Genomic DNA, 19,921 nt, shown 5'->3' on the forward strand with positions numbered 1-19,921 from the left:
GTCGCTCGGGGGGGGCTGCTCTGCCCAGTGACACCTGTGCTTGTTGTGGGACCGGGGGAGGGGGGCTCAATTCGTGGCTGGGGGGGTTCGGTGCGTGGCCAGGGGGCCGGGGTTCAGTGCGTGGCCGGAGGGCCAGTGGGGGGGGTCGGTGCGTCGCTCGGGGGGGGGCTGCTCTCCCCAGTGACACCTGTGCTTGTTGTGGGGCCAGGGGAGGGGGGCTCGATTCGTGGCCGGGGGGGTTCGGTGCGTGGCCAGGGGGCCGGGGGGGCGGTTCGGTGCGTGGCCGGAGGGCCGGGGGGGGTGTCCGTGCGTCGCTCGGGGGGGGCTGCTCTGCCCAGTGACACCTGTGCTTGTTGTGGGGCCGGGGGAGGGGGGCTCGATTCGTGGCCGGGGGGGTTCGGTGCGTGGCCAGGGGGCCGGGGGGGGGCGGTTCGGTGCGTGGCCGGAGGGCCGGGGGGGGGGTCGGTGCGTCGCTCGGGGGGCTGCTCTGCCCAGTGACCCTGTGCTTCTTGTGGGGCGTGGGGGGGGGAAGCTGCCACCCAGGCGGCTGGAGTAGATTTGGGGGGTTCTCCTGGAAGCCTCCGCTGCTTTCCAAGGGGATGGGGGCGCTTCCAGAGCCAGAGAGAGAACCCAGGCGTCCTGGTGCCCACCCCGCATCCTTTGTGCAGCGGGCGGAGCGTGGAGAGGGGGAGGGGAGGAAGCCGCCGGGCCTCTGTCTCCTTCCTCTTCCTCCGCGGGGAGGCAGGGCTGCCGGCCGGCCGGGCCGGGACACGGGCCATGTTCGAGTAAGGGGGCGCCGGGGTGTGCGGGGGGCTGGTAATGTGGGGTGAGCGGGGGGATGAGGGGTGGGGTGAGCGGGGAGTGTGGGGTGAGCGGGGGGGGTGAGCGGGGAGTGTGGGGTGAGCAGGGAGACGGGAGTGAGGGGTGGGGTGAGCGGGGAATGGGGGCTGGGAGTGTGGGGTGAGCGGGGGGATGGGGGCTGGGAGTGGGGTGAGGGGTGGGGTGAGCGGGGAGTGTGGGGTGAGCGGGGGGATGGGGGCGGGAGTGTGGGGTGAGCGGGGAATGGGGGCTGGGAGTGTGGGGTGAGCGGGGGGATGGGGGCTGGGGATGGGGTGAGCGGGGGGATGAGGGGTGGGGTGAGGGGGGAGTGTGGGGTGAGGGATGGGGTCAGCGCGGGGATGAGGGGTGGGGTGAGCGGGGAGTGTGGGGTGAGGGATGGGGTGAGCGGGGGGATGAGGGGTGGGGTGAGCGGGGAGTGTGGGGTGAGGGGTGGGGTGAGCGGGGGGATGAGGGATGGGGTGAGGGGGGAGTGTGGGGTGAGGGATGGGGTGAGCGGGGATGGCGGTTAAGGAAGTGGGGTCTGGTATTTTGGAATTGGGGGGAGGGGTGTCTGAGAGCCAGGACTCCTGGATTCTCCCTGGCTCTGGGAGAGGAGTGGGGTCTAGTGGTTAGAGGGGGAGGGCTGGGAGCCAGGACTCCTGGGTTCTCTCCTGGGCGGTTATTGCTCTGTCCTCCCTGTCCGAGCCCCACAGCAGTCAGAACCCTCCTTCCCGCTCCCCGGCAGGTTCCCAGGCTCTGCCGAGTGAGTCCTCAGCCCTGAGCCCGGCGCTGCCCGGTGCCCTGCGCTGAGCTCCTGGCTGGGGATCTTGGGCTGGGCACAGGCCTTTGGCATCTGCTCTAGCCCTGGGGGTCTGGGTAGGGCCAGAGAGCAGCACCTGTAGCACCTTCCCCTGCACTCAGCTGAGCCGGACGCCTGGGTCCCTCTCCCAGCTTGCTGCCAGCTGTCTGAACTCACAGAGCTGCCCTGGGACAGGGGTTCTCCCCCTAACACCCCTCCCCCTCCATGCTATAAAATCTCCATGGTCCAGCAGTGCCACAACAATTGGTTTTCTGTATATACAAGCCAGGGCCACGTTAGGGGGTAGCAAGCAGTCTAGCGGATCCCCCTGCAACCTGTTTGTGCCCCCCCAGGGGGCCCTGGTTGAGAATCACTGCTCTAGGAATCTGTTTGTGAAGCAGTGCCCGGGGCCATGGGTGCCTAGAGCAGGAAGATCCCAGAGAGCCTGGAGCCCGGGATGGCTACGATGCCAGAATCCCATCAGGCACTGCAGGAACAGGGCAGGCCAGGCCTCGCCAACCCCCAAATCCCTCTGCAAGCACGCCAAGGGGCAGCAATCGGGGCAGGGCTGATGCCCTCCCATGGTGGGTGAGGGGCCTGGACATCTTGAGTGTCTGTCCTGACTGCTCTGTGCTCTTGGAGATTCCTGGGAGGGCAGGGGGCCCTGCACTCAGGGGTCTCTGTGCCCAGCTGGGACACAGCCCCTTTAACAGGCTGGGTGTCAGCCCTTTTAACACAGGCCCGAGGGGCTCCGAGACAGGCGATGCCCATCTACCCCTTCCCTCTGTGCCCCCAGATCATCTCCTCAAGACACTCCCCAAGATGGCAGGGCTGAGTAGAGGGGCATCGGTGGAAGTGGGGGGAGCCCGGGGCTGGGATAGCAGGGGCTGCAGGTCAACAGTGAGGGGCTCTGGCAGAGAGGAGTTGGTGACTGTTTAATATGAGTCCATGTAACTGTCCAGCTAGGAACAAAGCATCGGCCACACGCACAGGCTCTGGGACTCTGTCCTGGGGAGCAGGGACACTGAAAAGGACTTGGCTTGGGGCGGGTCATGCAGCCCTGGGTGCGCAGATGGGAATCTCCAGGAGAGCAGGGAGGCAGAGCTGTCCTGCATGGTCTGACCTACCATGGTCTGGAGGTTCTAGGCCTGGGCTGAGGGATGCTCTCTGGGCTCCCCCCAACGTCAGACGGGGCCGGAGGTTGCTGCTGGCAGTCACTGGCCAGGCAGGCAGCCCCTCAAGCCCAGCCAAGCTAGCAGGATCTGCCCCATATTTACCTCCCTCCAATGCCAGTTGGTGCCAGGTCTTGGCCCAGCCATGCTCCTGCAGCCAGGAGCCCCATGTGCCAGGGCTGGGACCGGCAGCATCTTGCTGCTTGTGATGGGCCCCAGAACCCCTGTCACTTTGGGCCTCCAGGAGCCACCAGAGTCCTACAGCCAAAGGCTTGGCCCAGCTGACAGCAGTGGCCAAGGGAATCTCGGGTCCTTCTGGACCCTGGTAGGTGGCCAGGGAGTGAGGGCTGGGGCTCAGCAGGGGTGCTCTCCCTGGCAGTCGGAACCAGCCCGAATGCCTCAGCTTGGCACTAGGGGGCCTGTGCTGCAAGGGGTGGAGAGGTCAGCAGGGGGTGCTCTCCCCACAGCTCAGCACACACACACACCCCGGAGCCCCAGCCACATTTCCTGCAGCACAGTGCCCCATAACACTGTACGGAGGCATTGGGGCCAGTGCTGGCCATGACCCCCTTCCTGCTTGGCCTGAACCCAGCCAGCGGGAAGGCGTGGGTGGCTCATGCTGCCCCTGCCCCCCTGCCCTGGCTGTTCTGGAGGGTCTAGGCCCCCTCCCTCTCATGCACTGGCCCCCAGCAGCTGTCGCAGTGTCAGGCTGGCCCTGGCCATATGTTGGGGGAATGGGGCGGAGGTGACAGCAACCAGATCTGGAGCTGCCCAGGAAGTAGGGCCCCCCATGCTGCCCTTGGCACTAGGCTGAGTCCCAGGTGGCCAGTAAGTGTCGGGGTGGGGGGGGGGCATGTGATGGGGAGGGTGAGAGGAGTTTTAGAGGCAGTAACATTGGCCAGCCTCATCCCTGTCCCCAGCTCTGCCAGTGCCCCTCACTCCCGACCTGCAGCCCCTGCCACTGCCATTCTGGCTCTTTCCCCTGGGCTCTGCATGCTGGGGTCGGGCTGGGGGTGGACAGGGGCAATGGAGCCATTTGGCTGCACTGGGGAGTGGAGTCGGGATGGAGCTGAGAACAAAGAGCCATTTTTGAGATGGGTGGGTCGGCTCCAGCTCAGTCCCACTGCACTGGGCTGGAACTATCCCTCATCAGACCCACAGCCCGTCCCCCTGGGCTGGCACTACCCCCCGTCAGACCCACAGCCCGTCCCGCCCGGCTGGCACTACCCCCCGTCAGATCCACAGCCCGTCCCCCCCGGGCTGGCACTACCTCCCATCAGACCCACAGCCCGTCCCCCCCGGCTGGCACTACCCCCCGTCAGACCCACAGCCCATCCCCCCCGGCTGGCACTACCCCCGTCAGATCCACAGCCCGTCCCCCCCGGGCTGGCACTATCCCCCATCACACCCCCAGCCCGTCCCCCCCGGCTGGCACTACCCCCCATCAGACCCACAGACTCCTCCCGGCTGGCACTACCCCCCATCACACCCACAGCCCGTCCCCCCCGGCTGGCACTACCCCCCATCAGACCCACAGACTCCTCCCGGCTGGCACTACCCCCCATCAGACCCACAGCCCGTCCCCCCCCCTGGGCTGGCACTATCCCCCATCAGACCCACAGCCCGTCCCCCTCGGCTGGCACTACCCCCCATCAGACCCACAGCCCGTCCCCCCGGGCTGGCACTACCCCCATCACACCCATGCCCCCCCCTCCAGCTGGAACCACGCTCCATCAGACCCACGAGCTCCCCTCACCTGTGGCTCTGCCTCCTTGGGGGTCTCTTCTCCTGCTCTGAGCTGTCCCCCCATTTTGGGCATCCCCAGGTGCCCCCTCTGGAATCAGAGTCATGTCACCCCATGGGAGAAGCATTTCTAGATTCTAGTCCCTAGCCCCAAGAACAGCCCTGTCTTGAGCTGGGGGCGGGAGGTGATGGGATCCCCAGGGTACAATCTGGACCTGGGGTATTGCTGTGCCCCCTTCACTCTCCAGCCTGGGCTGTCTCTCAGGATGCTTTGCTAGAGACAAGCAGCGACCCACCCCCCTGTCCCCCCCATCACTCAGCACCACAGCAGGTGGAGCCACGCACCCAGCTAGGTTGCATGAAGGTCTCTGAAACTTTCATGAATCACACAGTGAAAGGCACCAGCCAGTTCCCTCTGGCTCCCCGAACTCCCCCCCTCCCCCCGAGCTGTACCGTCCTGCCCTGGGCAGAAGTATAAGTTTATAACCCAGGCCGCCCCTCCCTCAATATGGGGAGGACACGCAGCAGCTTTTGTATCCAAGCTGAGGTTTCCCAAGCACTTCAAGCAAAACACATTGTTTTAGGTAAAATATAAAACAGGTTTATTAACTACAGAATGATCGATTTTAAGTGATTATAAGTGGTAGACATAAAAGGACAGAGATGGTTATCAAAGAAAATAAAAATAAGCACACAACCTAAATCTTAACCCTTAGCACACGTGGCAGTATTTTCAAGCAAGTTTCTCACCCCACTGGATGTTACAGTTCATAATTAAGGCTACAATTTAGGCACGGGTATTTTTAGTAAAAGTCACAGACAGGTCACGGGCAATAACCAAAAAGTCACGGCCAGTGACTTGTCGTGACTTTTACTAAAAATACCCCTAACTAAATGTTAGGTGCTGGGGGGGTGGCGGAGTGCTCCAATCGACGCTGCTGCTGGGGCGCGGGTGCTCCAGCGTCGCTGCTGCTCCTGAGGGTGGGGGGTGGTCTGGAGCCCTGCTACCGCTGCTTCTCCTGGGGGTGGGGGGCGGTCTGGAGCCCTGCTACCGCTGCTTCTCCTGGGGGTGGGGGGCGGTCTGGAGCCCTACTACCGCTGCTTCTCCTGGGGGTGGGGGGCGGTCTGGAGCCCTGCTACCTCTGCTGCTCCTGGGGGTGGGAGTGGCCTGTGGCCCCACCACCACTACCGCTCCTCCTGGCAGGGGCAGCCTGGGGCACTGCTGCTGCTCCCGGACCACTGCTTGGGGCAGCGCCTGGGACCAGTTGCTTGGGGCTGCCAGAGCAGCGGCTGGTGCGGCTGGCCCCAGGGCGGCCCCAGCTGCTCGGGCCGCCCTGGGGTCAGCCGCACCAGCTGCAGCAGCTGTGGAAGTCCCAGAGGTCCCGGAAAGTCACGGAATCTGTGATTTCCGTGACCTCCATGAAAGACTCACAGCCTTATTCATAATACACAAGTTTCTCCCTTAAACCTGGGACCAGTCTCCTCTGCTGAAGTTCTTTGTCTTCTCAGGTCTTTGTTGCTTCCAGGGGAGGAGAAAGGCCAAAGCATTGATGCCTCTGTTCCCTATTTTATATCCTCAGCCCATGTGCCTGGAAGACACTTGCACTGATGGGTCCTGGTGCGCTTTGCTGAGTCACAGGGTTGAGTGATCCCCTGGTGTGGTGCTTGCACAACTGTTGTTGAATTGTAAATCGCTTGATTACAACCCCCCTACTGATTAATGGTCGATTAACACCCTCCTGAGCTGGGGTCACCACCGTATAGTACAGACTCTCAAACTTAGAACATATTTCAATAACAACCATATAGCACAATCTCATAACTTCATACACACTAACAATATACGTATTTGGACAGAACAAGGGGTTTCAGCAGATCATGACCTTTCATATGATATCATACATGGCATGCTTTGGATGAAATATCACAACTATATATGAATGATGACTCGGAGTTACAGGGTGCTATTTTGAGGTACAGTGTGCCACAGGCGGAGATGGGGAGCAGGGAATGAAGGGAGGCACTGGAGGGCTAAGGGAAGGGAAGTGAAGGGCTCTGGGAGGAATGGGGAGGGGGTCTGGAGGAATACATGGGGCCCCCCTCACTCTGTCTTCCCCCAGCACAGGCAGCCCCTCCCCCCGGAGCAGCCCCAGCAGCTCTCCGTCCCTGCGAAAGCGTCTACTGCTGCCCCCCCGGACCTCCCCTGAGCTCCCTGCAGATGCCATGGTGGAAAAGAGCACAGAGAGTGCCCCAGATCGGGGCCCCTTGTCCGCCCCCCTCAACTACCCACTGAGCGCCAGGAGTTTCATCCGCAACCACAAGGTGAGGGGGGCTGGATTCTGGGGGGCTGTGGGTGTTAGGGGGGTGCCAAGATATTGGGGACTTTTTGGGTGCCCCTGCTAGCCCAGCCCTGGGCTCCCTCCCCAGGTCTACCAGTACCCCTTAATCCCGACACTCAGCCCCTGCTAACCCAGCCCTGGGCTTCCCCCAGCTCTGCCAGTGCCCCTCAATCCCAACCTGCAGCCCCTGCTCGACCAGCCCTGCCCCCCCTGCTCTGCAGGGTATTGAGGGTTGTTTGGGGACTCCCTGGATTCAGGGCTGTTGGGATCCCTGTGGAGGAGCTCTGCATTGCAGTACTGAGGGCTCTGGGGGGGTTCTGGGGGTTCTTGGGAGGTGTTCGGGGGGCCAGCCTCTGGGAGGGTTCTGGGAGGTATCCCCTGGGGCATCATGCTCAGGGGAGGGCTCTTGGGGGGGCAAGTACTCAGGGGCTTGCGGGTGTATCCCTGCGGGAGCAGGCTTTGGGATGCGTCTGGGGGTCCTGGTAGACCAGGGCTTTGGGGGTTCCACAGAGGGCTTGGGGTCTTGGTGGGAGCAGGATTTGGGGGTGTATCCCTGGCGGCTCCTGTTCTAACTTATCTCTCTCTTTCCCTTCCAGAAAGCGCAAAGCTGGTACAGCGTGAGTCCCCCCGGCTCTGCCTGCAGCCCCAGCACCCCACACACTACCCAGCTCCCAGGGTTCAGCTACACTTCCCCCCCGGGCACCCCTATCTCTGACCAGGGCTGGCTCCAGACCCCAGCGCGCCAAGCGCGCGCTTGGGGCGGCATTTTGCCGGCAGGGCGGCAGGCGGCTCTGGCGGACCTTCCGCAGTCATGGCTGCGGGAGGTCCACCGGAGCCGCGGGACCAGCGAACCTCCTGCAGGCATGACTGCGGAGGGTGCTCTGGTCCCGCGGCTCGGGTGGACCTCCCGCAGGCACACCTGCGGATGCTCCACCGGAGCTGTGGGACCAGCGCACCCTCCACAAGCACGTCTGCAAGAGGTCCCCCGGAGCCGCGGGACCGGCAACAGGCAGCGCGCCCCCTGTGGCGTGCCGCCCTGCTCGGGGCGGCCAAATTCCTAGAGCCGCCCCTGTCTCTGGCCCTGGCAGTTGTGGGAGTGGGTGGCAAGAGGGACTCTGGAGACCTCCCTCATCTGAGCACAGCCCAGAGCTGGGTGCATCCCTGGGGTGGGACAGACCAGCCCTACAACACCCTCCAGCCCCCCTCATCGCTACTCCAGCCCTGTGCTGTGCCCCTCACCCCTTCTCTGGGCTTTGTCTGTCCTGGCCCCCATTCGTGGGGCTGAGCCCAGCCCCCCTGCTCCCTTCAGAGACCTTCCTTCCCCCCCAGCTGGGGGGCAGTGAGGGGGAGGAGTAAGAAGGGGGGTGGGGAGGGTCTTCGTTTATGCTCCCCTCTTCCCCATGATTTCTGATGTGGAGTTGGGTGGGGAGGGGCAGGGGAGGAGCATGGCTGGAGGGGGAGGGGATTGGTTGGGGGAGGGGCAGGGGGTGCTCTGAGCTCTCTTCTTTCCCTGCTAGCTCTGCTCAGTGTGGGAGAGCCACAGCCTGACTTCCCCCCTCCCCCTTTGTTTCCTGGAGCAGCCAATGGCTGGGGGACAACTTGGGCAGAACTTTCCTAGCCCCTCAGCGCTGCCCTCCCAGGACCCCCCTCCCAGAGTCCCCCCTGCGGCTGGCCCAGGGACCCCCTGGGACCCTCCCCGGTGCCCCTGCATGCTCCAAAAACATAGCTGGGAGTCCCCCTCCCCCCAGTAGCAGGGGGTAGGACATGGCCCGCTGCACCCCTGATGGGCCTGATCCCCCCGCAGATGCTGAGCCCCACGTACAAACAGCGCAATGAGGATTTCCGCAGGATCTTCAAGGGGCTGCCGGAGAGCGAGCGGCTGCTTGTGGGTAAGGGAGGGTCATGGGGGAGGGGCACCAGGGTGGGGCCGGCATGAGGGCAGGGCCAGTGGAAGGGTGCGGGACAGGGGAGGGGCAGCAGCGGCCAGCAGGGAGGGAATGTGGGTGCAAAGGAGCAGGCTGAGCAGGGAGGGGGGGCCGTGGAACAAGGCCCCCTCATCTTCTCACTCATCCCCCAGGTGTTTTCACAACTATTCCCCACCTGCCTCCAGTCCCTGCTCACTCAGGGGGCTCCCCCCGTGTGTCTGGGGGGGGCAGTGCTGGCACTTGGCCCTGTGGCTCCTGCTGTACCCACTCCCCATGAGAAATTGCCCCCTCTTTTCCCCAGGCCCCCCACACTGGCAGCTCCCTTCCCCCCACAGACCTGGCCTGCTCCTTATGCTGTCAAATGGGAGTGTCTTTCTCTCCTCTCCCCTCAGCTCTGCGGGTGCCCCTCACTCTTGCCCTGCAGCCCCGCCCAGCTTTGGGAGTGCCCCTCACTCCTGACTCGCAGCCCCTACTAGCCCAGCCCTGCCCCCCCACCTCCAGCTCAGCCACAGCCCCCCCAATGGGCTGGCTTTGACATCTCCCCTCTCCCCAGATTACTCCTGTGCGCTGCAGCGCGACATCCTGCTCCAGGGGCGCCTCTACCTGTCCGAGAACTGGCTCTGCTTCTACAGCAACATCTTCCGCTGGGAGACAGCAGTGAGTGACTCTCCTCAGGTGCCCTGCGGCCCTGCTCCCCCCCAGGCACCCCTGAATCCTGTACCTCCCCCACTGCCCTGGGCCCTGCCAGATTCCCCTGCCCCTCCCTCCCCCCAGGCACCCTGAGGCCCCACCCCCCAGGTGCCCACAAATCCTGCACCTCCCCCACTGCCCCTCTCCCCTCAGTGCCCCTGAGCTCTGCCCTGCCCCTTCTGCCATGGGCTGCCTCCAGCTTCCCATCCCCGCAGGGGTCCCCAAGCCCTGCCATGTCCCCACTGCCCTGGGCCACCTCTGCCCCTCCACCCAGGGGCCCAGACCCTGCCTCTCCTTGTCACGGGTGCACAGTCTGGGTGCTCTGGACAGCTCTGAGTGAAGTTCAGCCGGGGCCCTCGAGTAGTGTGACACCCCTAGGCACACTGTAACCAGGGCCAGTCTCCTCAGTTTCAGCGGCTGCTGGGTCTGACCTCGGGGCGTTCAGTCCCTGTTCACCCCATGAGTTCCCCTCAGGGAGCCTGCCCAACTAGGGTACCTGGGGAAGCCTCACGCTCTGCACGCAGCAGGGACTCAGCCAGCGTGTGACACAGAAGGTTTAGCAGCCTCCTGGAACACAGCCTGGGACAGATCTTGTTAGCACAGAGAGCAGCAGAGTCTGGGGGAGACGCAGATCCCTGGGCTCTCCCCCAAGTCCCAAAACCAGGAGACTCCCCAGTTTCGAGCAGCCCAGCCTCAGTTACGCCCAGCTGCCCTCCTCCATCCTTTGTCCTTTTCCTTGGCAAATTGGTCACCTGGCCTCCACCTCTTGCTTTTCTCCAACTCCTCACAGCTGGCTCTTGCAGAGGATGGGCCAGGATACAAAGTGTCGGCCATTGTCTGTGCCTAGGCAGCCAGATGGTAGTCATGCCCCCCACTAGGGGGCTCTGCAAGGATCACACACCTTTGTCCCACCACCTAGAAACTTGTGCCACACACAGGAAACTGAGGCACGCATAGACTTCATACACAAAACATGAAGAACATTCCCACTTTGTCACATCTCTCCCCCCTTCGAGACCGAATGGGTGACCCGGGGAAGTTTGAACCCACAGTTCCCATAGATGCTCCAGCACCTCTCCCATTCCTTGGTGGGAATTACACCTGTCCCTTCCAGTTCCTTCCCCCCCCCCATAGGTCTGGTCTGCTTGATGATACTCGCAGGCCACACATGGGGAGGTTTTATGGGGCTTGTGCCCTTTTACCACCCCAAAGCCTTTGGGGTTCAAACTGGAATCGGGATGTCTCCCAGCCCCCTATCTGGAGTGCTGGGATTCGGGTTCTCTGGGTTAATTTCTCCCATCTTTGCCTTGGCCCCACTCTGACAAGGCATCTCTGTCATCAGCAGCACCCTTCCAGCTGCTTCCCCCTTCCCTGGGGCCTCTCACACCTCTGGACAAGGCAACCTGGGTTGGCAGCTGTCCTGCCCTGGCTGTGGTCCCCATGCTCAGCTGGGGTCTCTGATCCTCTCCGGCTCAGCTTTGCCCCTGCTGTCTCAGTGAGGGCAGGCAGCGAGCCTGCTGCTTTGCTCACAGCGTCGGAGCCAGGGTGAGTTATCTCTCCCCTGCACTGGGCTGCTGGACCAATCCTCTGTCCCATCCCACTCAGCTCCAGGGCTCTGATTACAGACAGGCAGGTATTCCAGAGCTTAGCAGCTCCTCCCCCCTGCCAGCCAGGTCATCTGCATTTTCACTGACAGCTTCAGTCTCAGCCGCTTGGTTCCCAGATTCAAATTCAGCTCTTTGGCCTTACAGGAGCAGGGCCTGGATCCTGTCTCAGAGAGACAGTCATTCCCCAAGAGTATGTCACAGCTGATGTCCTGGAGAACCCTAACTACCAGCCACCCTGATCCCTCCTGTGTCTGCCCCAGGGTCTGAGCCATGGCAGGGCGAATGGCTTCATACCTGGGACCTTCACCCAGGTCACAGCCCCTCAGCATCTGGTGGGTCTGCACCACCCAGGGCCTGACAACCATTCTCTCTGTCCCAGAGTCTTACCACCCCAGGAATGTCTCCCCATTGACCACCACCTTCCGCTGCACTGGTGATTGGAGGGGCCTGAGCCCAGGAGATTCCAAGCAGACATATATGCTGGGGTCTGTCAGACAGACAGCCCGCTCTCTCAGCCTGACTTACAGGCTGTCTTCCCTTCACCAAGTTAACTCTTCCAGGGGTCTCAGTGACCCATGCTTCCTTGACCTTTGGGCACTGCATAGCCTTATGCCTGTCCTGCCTGCAGTAATTAAATCTCAGGTCCCTGAGGCCCCCTGGAGGAGGTTCACCCCCTCAGCCTCTCCCCAACACCAGGTTCACTCTGGGGATGCCTCCACGGGCTCCCCTTCCTTGGACTTGTCCCCGGGCCAGTCCCCTAGTGGTCACTTCCCATACCCAGACCAGCTGTCCACAAACTCATCGGCCAACCTGCCTGCCCTCCGCAGGTCTTTGGGCTTCCTGGCCACTAACCACACTGTAAGATCCAGAGAGCCGATCTCCTACAGCTGCTCCAGCCCCACCAGATCCTACATGTTTTCCATGCTGGTGACCCTGGGACCTTCCCCCATTTGCAGAGATATTCTCCCACCAGGGTGGTGATTTCCATGGAGGCCACACACCCCAGAACCTTTTCCTGTCCACCTCTGGGGTCAGCCAAACTTAAGCAGTGGCGCTTTCTTGACCAGTTCTTAGTCTCCTGTTTCTACCCCGTCCATCTGCCTGAATGCCTCTATGGCCTGGGGGAGTTAGATACCGGAGCCTTTCTGCAAAGTCAAGCTGGTCATTGCAAGCCTTCTCGGAGGCAGTGAGATCGGCATCCATAGTCCCCCTCCTTAAACTGGGGCAGCAAGTTAGTATCTAGGTTCCCTAAGGAATTGGCATCCCAGGGTCTATCCCCAGTCACCACTGGGGATCCCCCTGCCTCAGCTCCATTTCAGATCTACCAACGGGGGACCCGGTCGTGAAGACCCCTTGCTGGACTGGGGAAATGGGTCTTAGGACCACCCTGCTGCTACTCCGGCTGCTCCCAGTCCCTCTTGTAGCCCAGTTTGGGTCAGGAACTGGCTCCTTAGACCGATCCTCCTCCAGCTGCACAATCAGCTGCGCCTTGGTGAACTTTCCAATGTGTCACGCTCTCCCTCTGTACAGCTCTACAGTGCCCATCTTACGGAGGTGGTTCTACACCATTTTCCGCTCTACCCTCTAATTCCTCTTGTTTTACTGCACCCAGCCACTTACTGCAGGACGCTCTCAGTGCCTTCAGCAGCCAACTGTCCATGGGGTGCTGCATATCCCACCTCTACCACCAGCTGCCATGGGCGAGCAGGCTCGGTGCTCTGGAGCCACTCTGAGTGAAGTTCAGACAGGACCCTTTTGTAGTATGACACCCGCCAGGACACACTCACCTGGGCCAGTCTCCTTGGCTTCAGCGCCTCCTGGGTCTGACCTCAGAGCGCTTAGCACCCCTGTTCCATGCCATGAGCTCCCCGCAGGGAGTCCACCTGACTAGGACACCTGGGGAAGCCTCTCATGTCCTAAAGGGCCAACCCAACTCCACACTCAGCAGTGACTCTCAGCCAGAGAGCAGGAAGTTACAGCAAAGTCCATCTTGGGGGGATTTCTCCCCAAGTCCCCAAACCAAGAGACTGACCAGCTTCCCACACCCCAGCCTCAGTCACACCCAGTTGCCTTCTTTTGTCTTTTGTCTCTTTTCCCAGCAAACTGGTCACCTGGCCTCCACCTCTGTCTAACTTGCAGAGGATGGGCCCCAACCTTAGCTGCCAGGATATGGAATGTCTGGCTATTGTCTGGGCCCAGGCAGCCAGCTGGCAATCACACCTGCCCCCTAGGGGCCTCTGCAACAATCACCACCTAGATACTTATGTGACACATAAGGGAAACTGAGGCACACACACAGTATTCATACAAAACATTAAGAAATTCCCACTTCATCACTTCCCTGCCACCCTGGGCCACCTCCATCTTCCCTTTTACCCCCATCCCCATCCCCACCCTGCCCCTCCTGCCCAGCTTCCCTTCCCCCCAGGTGCCCTTATGCCCCTCCCACTGCTGCCCTGGACCACCTCCAGCTTCCCCTCCCCCACCAGGCACCTCCCTGCCCCTCCCACTGCTGCCCTCCAGCTTCCCTTTTACCACCCCCACAACTCTGTTCTTCCTGTCCAGCTTCCCCTCCCCCACCAGGCACCTCCCTGCCCCTCCCACTGCTGCTCCAGGCCACCTCTAGCTTCCCCTCCCCTCCCAGGTACCCCCTGCCCCTCCCACTGCTCCTCTGAGCTGCCTCCAGCTTCCCTTCTCCCCAGGCATCTCCTGCCCCTCTCACTGCTGCCCTGGGCCACCTCCAGCTTCCCTTTTACCTCCCTCCAACCCTGCCCCTCCTACCGCGCAGCCCCCTGACTGCTGCCCCTTGCAGATCTCTGTCCCGCTGCGGGAGGTGAAATGCCTGAAGAAGGAGAAGATGGCCAGGCTGATTCCCAATGCCATCCAGGTCTGCACTGCGGCTGACAAGGTGAGATGGGGCCGGGGCTCCCCCCACCCTAGGGCCCCTCTCCTTGGGGGGCAGCCCCATGCCCCTATCCGGCCTCCGCACCCCAGGTGTCCCTGCCCGATGCAGGGTAGACACAGAGACAGTTGGGTGAGTCCTCTGGGGGCAGCCCCACAGGGAGAGGGGACAGGTCCTGCCTGCAGCTCTGTGTGGCTGCTGGGATCCTCACCCAAGGAGGGGTCAGGTGGGGACCCCCTGATCCTCAAGAGGCAGGGCTGGGGAGCGCCAAGGGGGTAATGTCCATCCCTGCCCCTCACAGAAGTGCTGCCCCACGGACACTGAGTCTGGCCTCTCCGAAATCACTCTGAGTTGGGACCTGGGAGGAGGGGGGTTTCCTGGCAGCTGGAGGCCAGTCTGAGCAGCATCAGTGCCCTGCTGGGCCTCCTTGTAGGAAGGAATGAGACAGGTGTGGGGGAGCCCAGGGCTGGGCTGGTAGGGGCTGCTGGTCAGGAGTGAGGGGCACCAGCACAGCTGCAGAGAGTGGGAGCCCAGGGCTGGGCTAGCAGGGGCTGCGGGTTGGGAGTGAGGGGCACCAGGAGAGCCAGGGGTGGGGTCTGACTTGCCCCCTCCCCCCAGCATTTCTTCACCTCATTTGGAGCCCGTGATCGCTGCTTCATGCTGATCTTCCGCCTATGGCAGAATGCGCTGCTGGAGAAGGTACGGATGCACCTGGGGTGGGGGTAGGGGGTGATAGAGGGCAATTTGGGGTTGAGGATCAGCGGGTGGGATCCTGGGGGGCGCAAACGGAGGCTTGGCGGTGGGGTCCATGGGTCATTGCTCGTGTCCCCCCTGACACTGACCCCCCCTCCAGACGCTGTCTCCCCCGCGATGCTATCCCTTTCCCCCAACGCTGTCCCCCTCCAAATGCTGTCCCCTCCCCCGATGTTGTTCCTTCCCCTCCCCCGATGCTGTCCTTCCCCCCGTGCTGTCCCCCCGAACACTGTCCCCCTGACGCTGTCTCTCTCCCCCCCAAACGCTACCCCCCCTCCCCTCCAGACGCTGTCCCCCGCACGCTGTCTCTCTCCCCCAAACTCTGTCCCCTCCCAACACTGTCCCCCTGACGCTGTCTCCCGCCCCCAGACGCTGTCTCCCCAGGAGCTCTGGCATATCGTCCACCAGGGCTACGGCGCTGAGCTTGGCCTCACCAGCGAGGACGATGACTACGTCTGTCCTGTCCCCACTGACGAGCTCAATGGCCTGGGGTGAGTGTGAGCCCCCCTCCGGCCCCGCATGGGGCCAGCCACAGGCCTCCGACCTCTTCTGCGGGGCCCTCAGATCTGGCTCCCCCCCCGCACCTTCCCCCCCCCGCCCCATGAGAGAGTCTGGGTCCTCTTGCCCAAGGGGGAGCTGTTTCCTCGGGAGTAGGTTGGCCCCACCCGAGTGTTGGGAACCCTGGGACCCCTGTCGAATGGGAAGCCCCTGCCCTGCTCCCCCCGGGGATGAGCTGGTGCCTGCCCTTCCCCCCCACCCCTGGACAAGCTGGCACCCTCTCCCCTACCCGTGTGTCTGACCCCGAGACTTGCCCTGGTGCGATCCCCGACCTCACGGGACCCAGTGACCTCGACACTTGTGCGACCCCTGGCACCCCAGTGACTTCCCCCCCTCCAGGCCAGTCAGGGAGCTCAGTGACATCATCGAGCTGAGAGACCTGGCCTTGCCCTGCGCTGCTGACCTCAAGCTGGAGCCCAGCCCCACGTTGGCCAGGACAGCCGCTAGTCAGAGCTTCCACTCACTGGCCAGCAGCAGCGATGGGGCAGCCTCAGTGAGTGGGGGAAAGGGTTGGTGGGAGCGAATTGGGGAAGGGAGGGGGCAGGGCCAGGGGAGGTTGGGGGGGGCTGGGGATGGGAGGGAGCAGGACTTGGGAGGGTCAGAGGGTGTGGCTGTGGGAGGTGTCACGGTGCCTGGAGTGACTCATAGCTGAGAAAGCCAAACTCAGGACAGACGGCCGGAAAATAGGATGGAGACCCCAGGCTGGGGGTGTATTCTATCATTCGATTTCACCAAGCCAGCACTGAAACGTACCCCTGGATCACTCTACCCCTTTTACCACAGAGCACAGACAGTCCCTTGGCATTCCAGCCCCTCATTGCCCCCCAGCCAAACTGCACTTTGCGATGAAAGGCAATTAAACCTGGGAGATTTGATGATTAGAAATGTAGATAGCTGGGTCTGTGATGACCGGGAGAACCGTATGGTGACTTGCCTGCCTGGTGCGAAGGTTGCGGATCTCTCGAGGCATCTAGACAGACTTATGTGTAGTGCTGGGGAGGAGCCGGTGGTCGTGGTACATGTAGGTACCAATGACATAGGGAAGGGTAGGAGAGATGTCCTGGAAGCCAAATTTAGGCTGCTAGGGAAGAGACTGAAATCCAGGACCTCTATGGTGGCATTTTCAGAAATGCTCCCAGTTCCACGCGCAGGGCCAGGTAGGCAGGCAGAGCTTCAGAGTCTCAATGCGTGGATGAGACGATGGTGTAGCGAGGAGGGGTTCACGTTCATTAGGAACTGGGGAAACTTCTGGGATGGGAGGAGCCTATACAGGAGAGATGGGCTCCACCTAAACCAAAGTGGAACCAGACTGCTGGCACTAAACATTAAAAAGGTTGTAGAGCAGTTTTTAAACTAGGAGATGGGGGAAAGCCGACTGCCGCAGAGGAGCGTGTGGATCGGACACAGACTTCTCTTAGGGGAGAGTCTGATGATAGAGAATCTCCAGGTTATAGTCAGGAGCAGAGGAATGAGAAGTATAATGTAAGGGCCGGATCAGATGATAAACAGTCACATAAAAAAGAATATGGCACATCAGAAAAAGGCAGGCTAATAAACAGGGACAAGTTTTTAAAGTGCTTGTACACAAATGCCAGAAGTCTAAACAATAAGATGGGTGAACTAGAGTGCCTTGTGATAAAGGAGGATATAGATATAATAGGCATCACAGAAACCTGGTGGACTGAGAGCAATCAATGGGACACAATCATTCCGGGGTACAAAATATATCGGAAGGACAGAACAGGCCGTGCAGGGGGAGGAGTGGCACTATATGTGAAAGAAAGTGTAGATTCAAATGAAGTAAAAATCTTAAGCGAATCCACAGGTTCCATAGAATCTCTATGGATAGAAATTTCATGCTCTAGTAAAAATATAACAGTAGGGATCTATTATCGACCACCTGACCAGGACAGTAATAGTGATGATGAAATGCTAAGGGAAATTAGAGAGGCTATCAAAATTAAGAACCCAATAATAGTGGGGAATTTCAATTATCCCCATATTGACTGGGAACATTTCACTTCAGGACGAAATGCAGAGATAAAATTTCTCGATACTTTAAATGACTGCTTCATGGAGCAGCTGGTACGGGAACCCACAAGGGGAGAGGCGACTCTAGATTTAATCCTGAGTGGAGCGCAGGAGCTGGTCCAAGAGGTAACTATAGCAGGACCGCTTGGAAATAGTGACCATAATACAATAGCATTCAACATCCCTGTGGGTGGAAGAACATCTCAACTGCCCAACACTGTGGCCTTTAATTTCAAAAGGGGGAACTATACAAAAATGAGGGGGTTAGTTAGACAAAAGTTAAAAGGTACAGTGACTAAAGTGAAATCCCTGCAAGTTGCGTGGGCCCTTTTTAAAGACACCATAATAGAGGCCCAACTTCAATGTATACCCCAAATTAAGAAAAACAGTAAAAGAACTAAAAAAGAGCCACCGTGGCTTAACAACCATGTAAAAGAAGCAGTGAGAGATAAAAAGACTTCCTTTAAAAAGTGGAAGTCAAATCCTAGTGAGGCAAATAGAAAGGAGCACAAACACTGCCAACTTAAGTGCAAGAGTGTAATAAGAAAAGCCAAAGAGGAGTTTGAAGAACGGCTAGCCAAAAACTCCAAAGGTATCTTTGAAAAATCATGGCGATCGGGGGAGGTCCCGGATGACTGGAAAAAAGCTAATGTAGTGCCCATCTTTAAAAAAGGGAAGAAGGAAGATCCAGGGAACTACAGGCCAGTCAGTCTCACCTCAGTCCCTGGAAAAATCATGGAACAGGTCCTCAAGGAATCAATCCTGAACCACTTAAAGGAGGGGAAAGTGATCAGGAACAGTCAGCATGGATTCACCAAGGGCAAGTCATGCCTGACTAACCTAATTGCCTTCTATGACGAGATAACCGGCTCTGTGGATGAGGGGAAAGCAGTGGATGTGCTATTTCTGGATTTTAGCAAAGCTTTTGATACAGTCTCCCACAGTATTCTTGCCAGCAAGTTAAAGAAGTCTGGGCTGGATGAATGGACGGTAAGGTGGATAGAAAACTGGCTAGATGGTCGGGCTCAACGGGTAGTGATCAATGGTTCCATGTCTAGATGGCAGCCGGTATCAAGTGGAGTGTCCCAAGGGTCGGTGCTGGGGCCGGTTTTGTTCAATATCTTCATTAACGATCTGGAGGATGGTGTGGACTGCACCCTTAGCAAGTTTGCAGATGACACTAAACTGGGAGGAGTGGTTGATACGCTGGAGGGTAGGGATAGGATATAGAGGGACCTAGACAAATTAGAGGATTGGGCCAAAAGAAATATGATGAGGTTCAACAAGGACAAGTGCAGAGTCCTGCACTTAGGACGGAAGAATCCCATGCACTGCTACAGACTAGGGACCGAATGGCTGGGTAGCAGTTCTGCAGAAAAGGACCTAGGGGTTACGGTGGACGAAAAGCTGAATATGAGTCAACAGTGTGCCCTTGTTGCCAAGAAGGCTAATGGCATTTTGGGTTGTATAAGTAGGGGCATTTCCAGCAGATCAAGGGATGTGATCATCCCCCTCTACTCAGCACTGGTGAGGCCTCATTTGGAGTACTGTGTCCAGTTTTGGGCCCCACACTACAAGAAGGATGTGGATAAATTGGAGAGAGTCCAGCGGAGGGCAACAAAAATGATTAGGGGGCTGGAGCACATGACTTATGAGGAGAGGCTGAGGGAAGTGGGATTGTTTAGTCTGCAGAAGAGAAGAATGAGGGGGGATTTGATAGCTGCTTTCAACTACCTGAAAGGGGGTTCCAAAGAGGATGGATCTAGACTGTTCTCAGTGGTAGAAGATGACAGAACAAGGAGTAATGGTCTCAAGTTGCAGAGGGGGAGGTTTAGGTTGGATATTAGGAAAAACTTTTTCACTAGTAGGGTGGTGAAGCACTGGAATGGGTTACCTAGGGAGGTAGTGGAATCTCCTTCCTTAGAGGTTTTTAAGGTCAGGCTTGACAAAGCCCTGGCTGGGATGATTTAGTTGGGTTTGGTCCTGCTTTGAGCAGGGGGTTGGACTAGATGACCTCCTGAGGTCCCTTCCAACCCTGAGATTCTATGATTCTATGATTCTATGTAATAACAAAATGTTTTTTAAGTACATCAGAAGCAGGAAGCCAACTAAACAACCAGTGGGGCCCCTGGATGATCGAGATACAAAAGGAGCGCTTAAAGACGATAAAGTCATTGTGGAGAAACTAAATGGATTCTTTGCTTCAGTCTTCACGGCTGAGGATGTTAGGGAGATTCCCAAACCTGAGCTGGCTTTTGTAGGTGACAAATCTGAGGAACTGTCACAGATTGAAGTGTCACTAGAGGAGGTTTTGGAATTAATTGATAAACTCAACATTAACAAGTCACCAGGACCAGATGGCATTCACCCAAGAGTTCTGAAAGAACTCAAATGTGAAGTTGCGGAACTATTAACTAAGGTTTGTAATCTGTCCTTTAAATCGGCTTCGGTACCCAATGACTGGAAGTTAGCTAATGTAACGCCAATATTTAAAAAGGGCTCTAGGGGTGATCCTGGCAATTACAGACCGGTAAGTCTAACGTCGGTACCGGGCAAATTAGTTGAAACAATAGTAAAGAATAA

At 59.4% G+C, this 19,921-nt stretch overlaps 1 protein-coding gene across 3 annotated transcripts in view; it reads left to right on the forward strand.

Moving 5' to 3' along the window:
• The first annotated feature begins 661 nt into the window (after positions 1–661).
• GRAMD1A (GRAM domain containing 1A) overlaps positions 662–19,921 on the forward strand; it is a 35,296-nt gene continuing 16,036 nt past the window's right edge. For 2 of the 3 annotated variants that reach the window (XM_044991232.1, XM_044991233.1), the window contains exons 1-9: positions 662–785; positions 6,654–6,855; positions 7,469–7,489; positions 8,677–8,761; positions 9,351–9,454; positions 13,907–14,002; positions 14,615–14,695; positions 15,119–15,240; positions 15,647–15,800. In XM_044991232.1, the coding sequence (XP_044847167.1) occupies positions 778–785; positions 6,654–6,855; positions 7,469–7,489; positions 8,677–8,761; positions 9,351–9,454; positions 13,907–14,002; positions 14,615–14,695; positions 15,119–15,240; positions 15,647–15,800 (873 nt within the window). In that variant the 5' untranslated portion in view covers positions 662–777. The remainder of the gene's footprint in view (positions 786–6,653; positions 6,856–7,468; positions 7,490–8,676; positions 8,762–9,350; positions 9,455–13,906; positions 14,003–14,614; positions 14,696–15,118; positions 15,241–15,646; positions 15,801–19,921) is intronic. The other variant, XM_044991234.1, reaches the window with a different exon arrangement.

This window comes from Mauremys mutica, chromosome 17, assembly GCF_020497125.1.
Source record: "Mauremys mutica isolate MM-2020 ecotype Southern chromosome 17, ASM2049712v1, whole genome shotgun sequence".
NCBI lineage: Eukaryota > Metazoa > Chordata > Testudines > Geoemydidae > Mauremys > Mauremys mutica.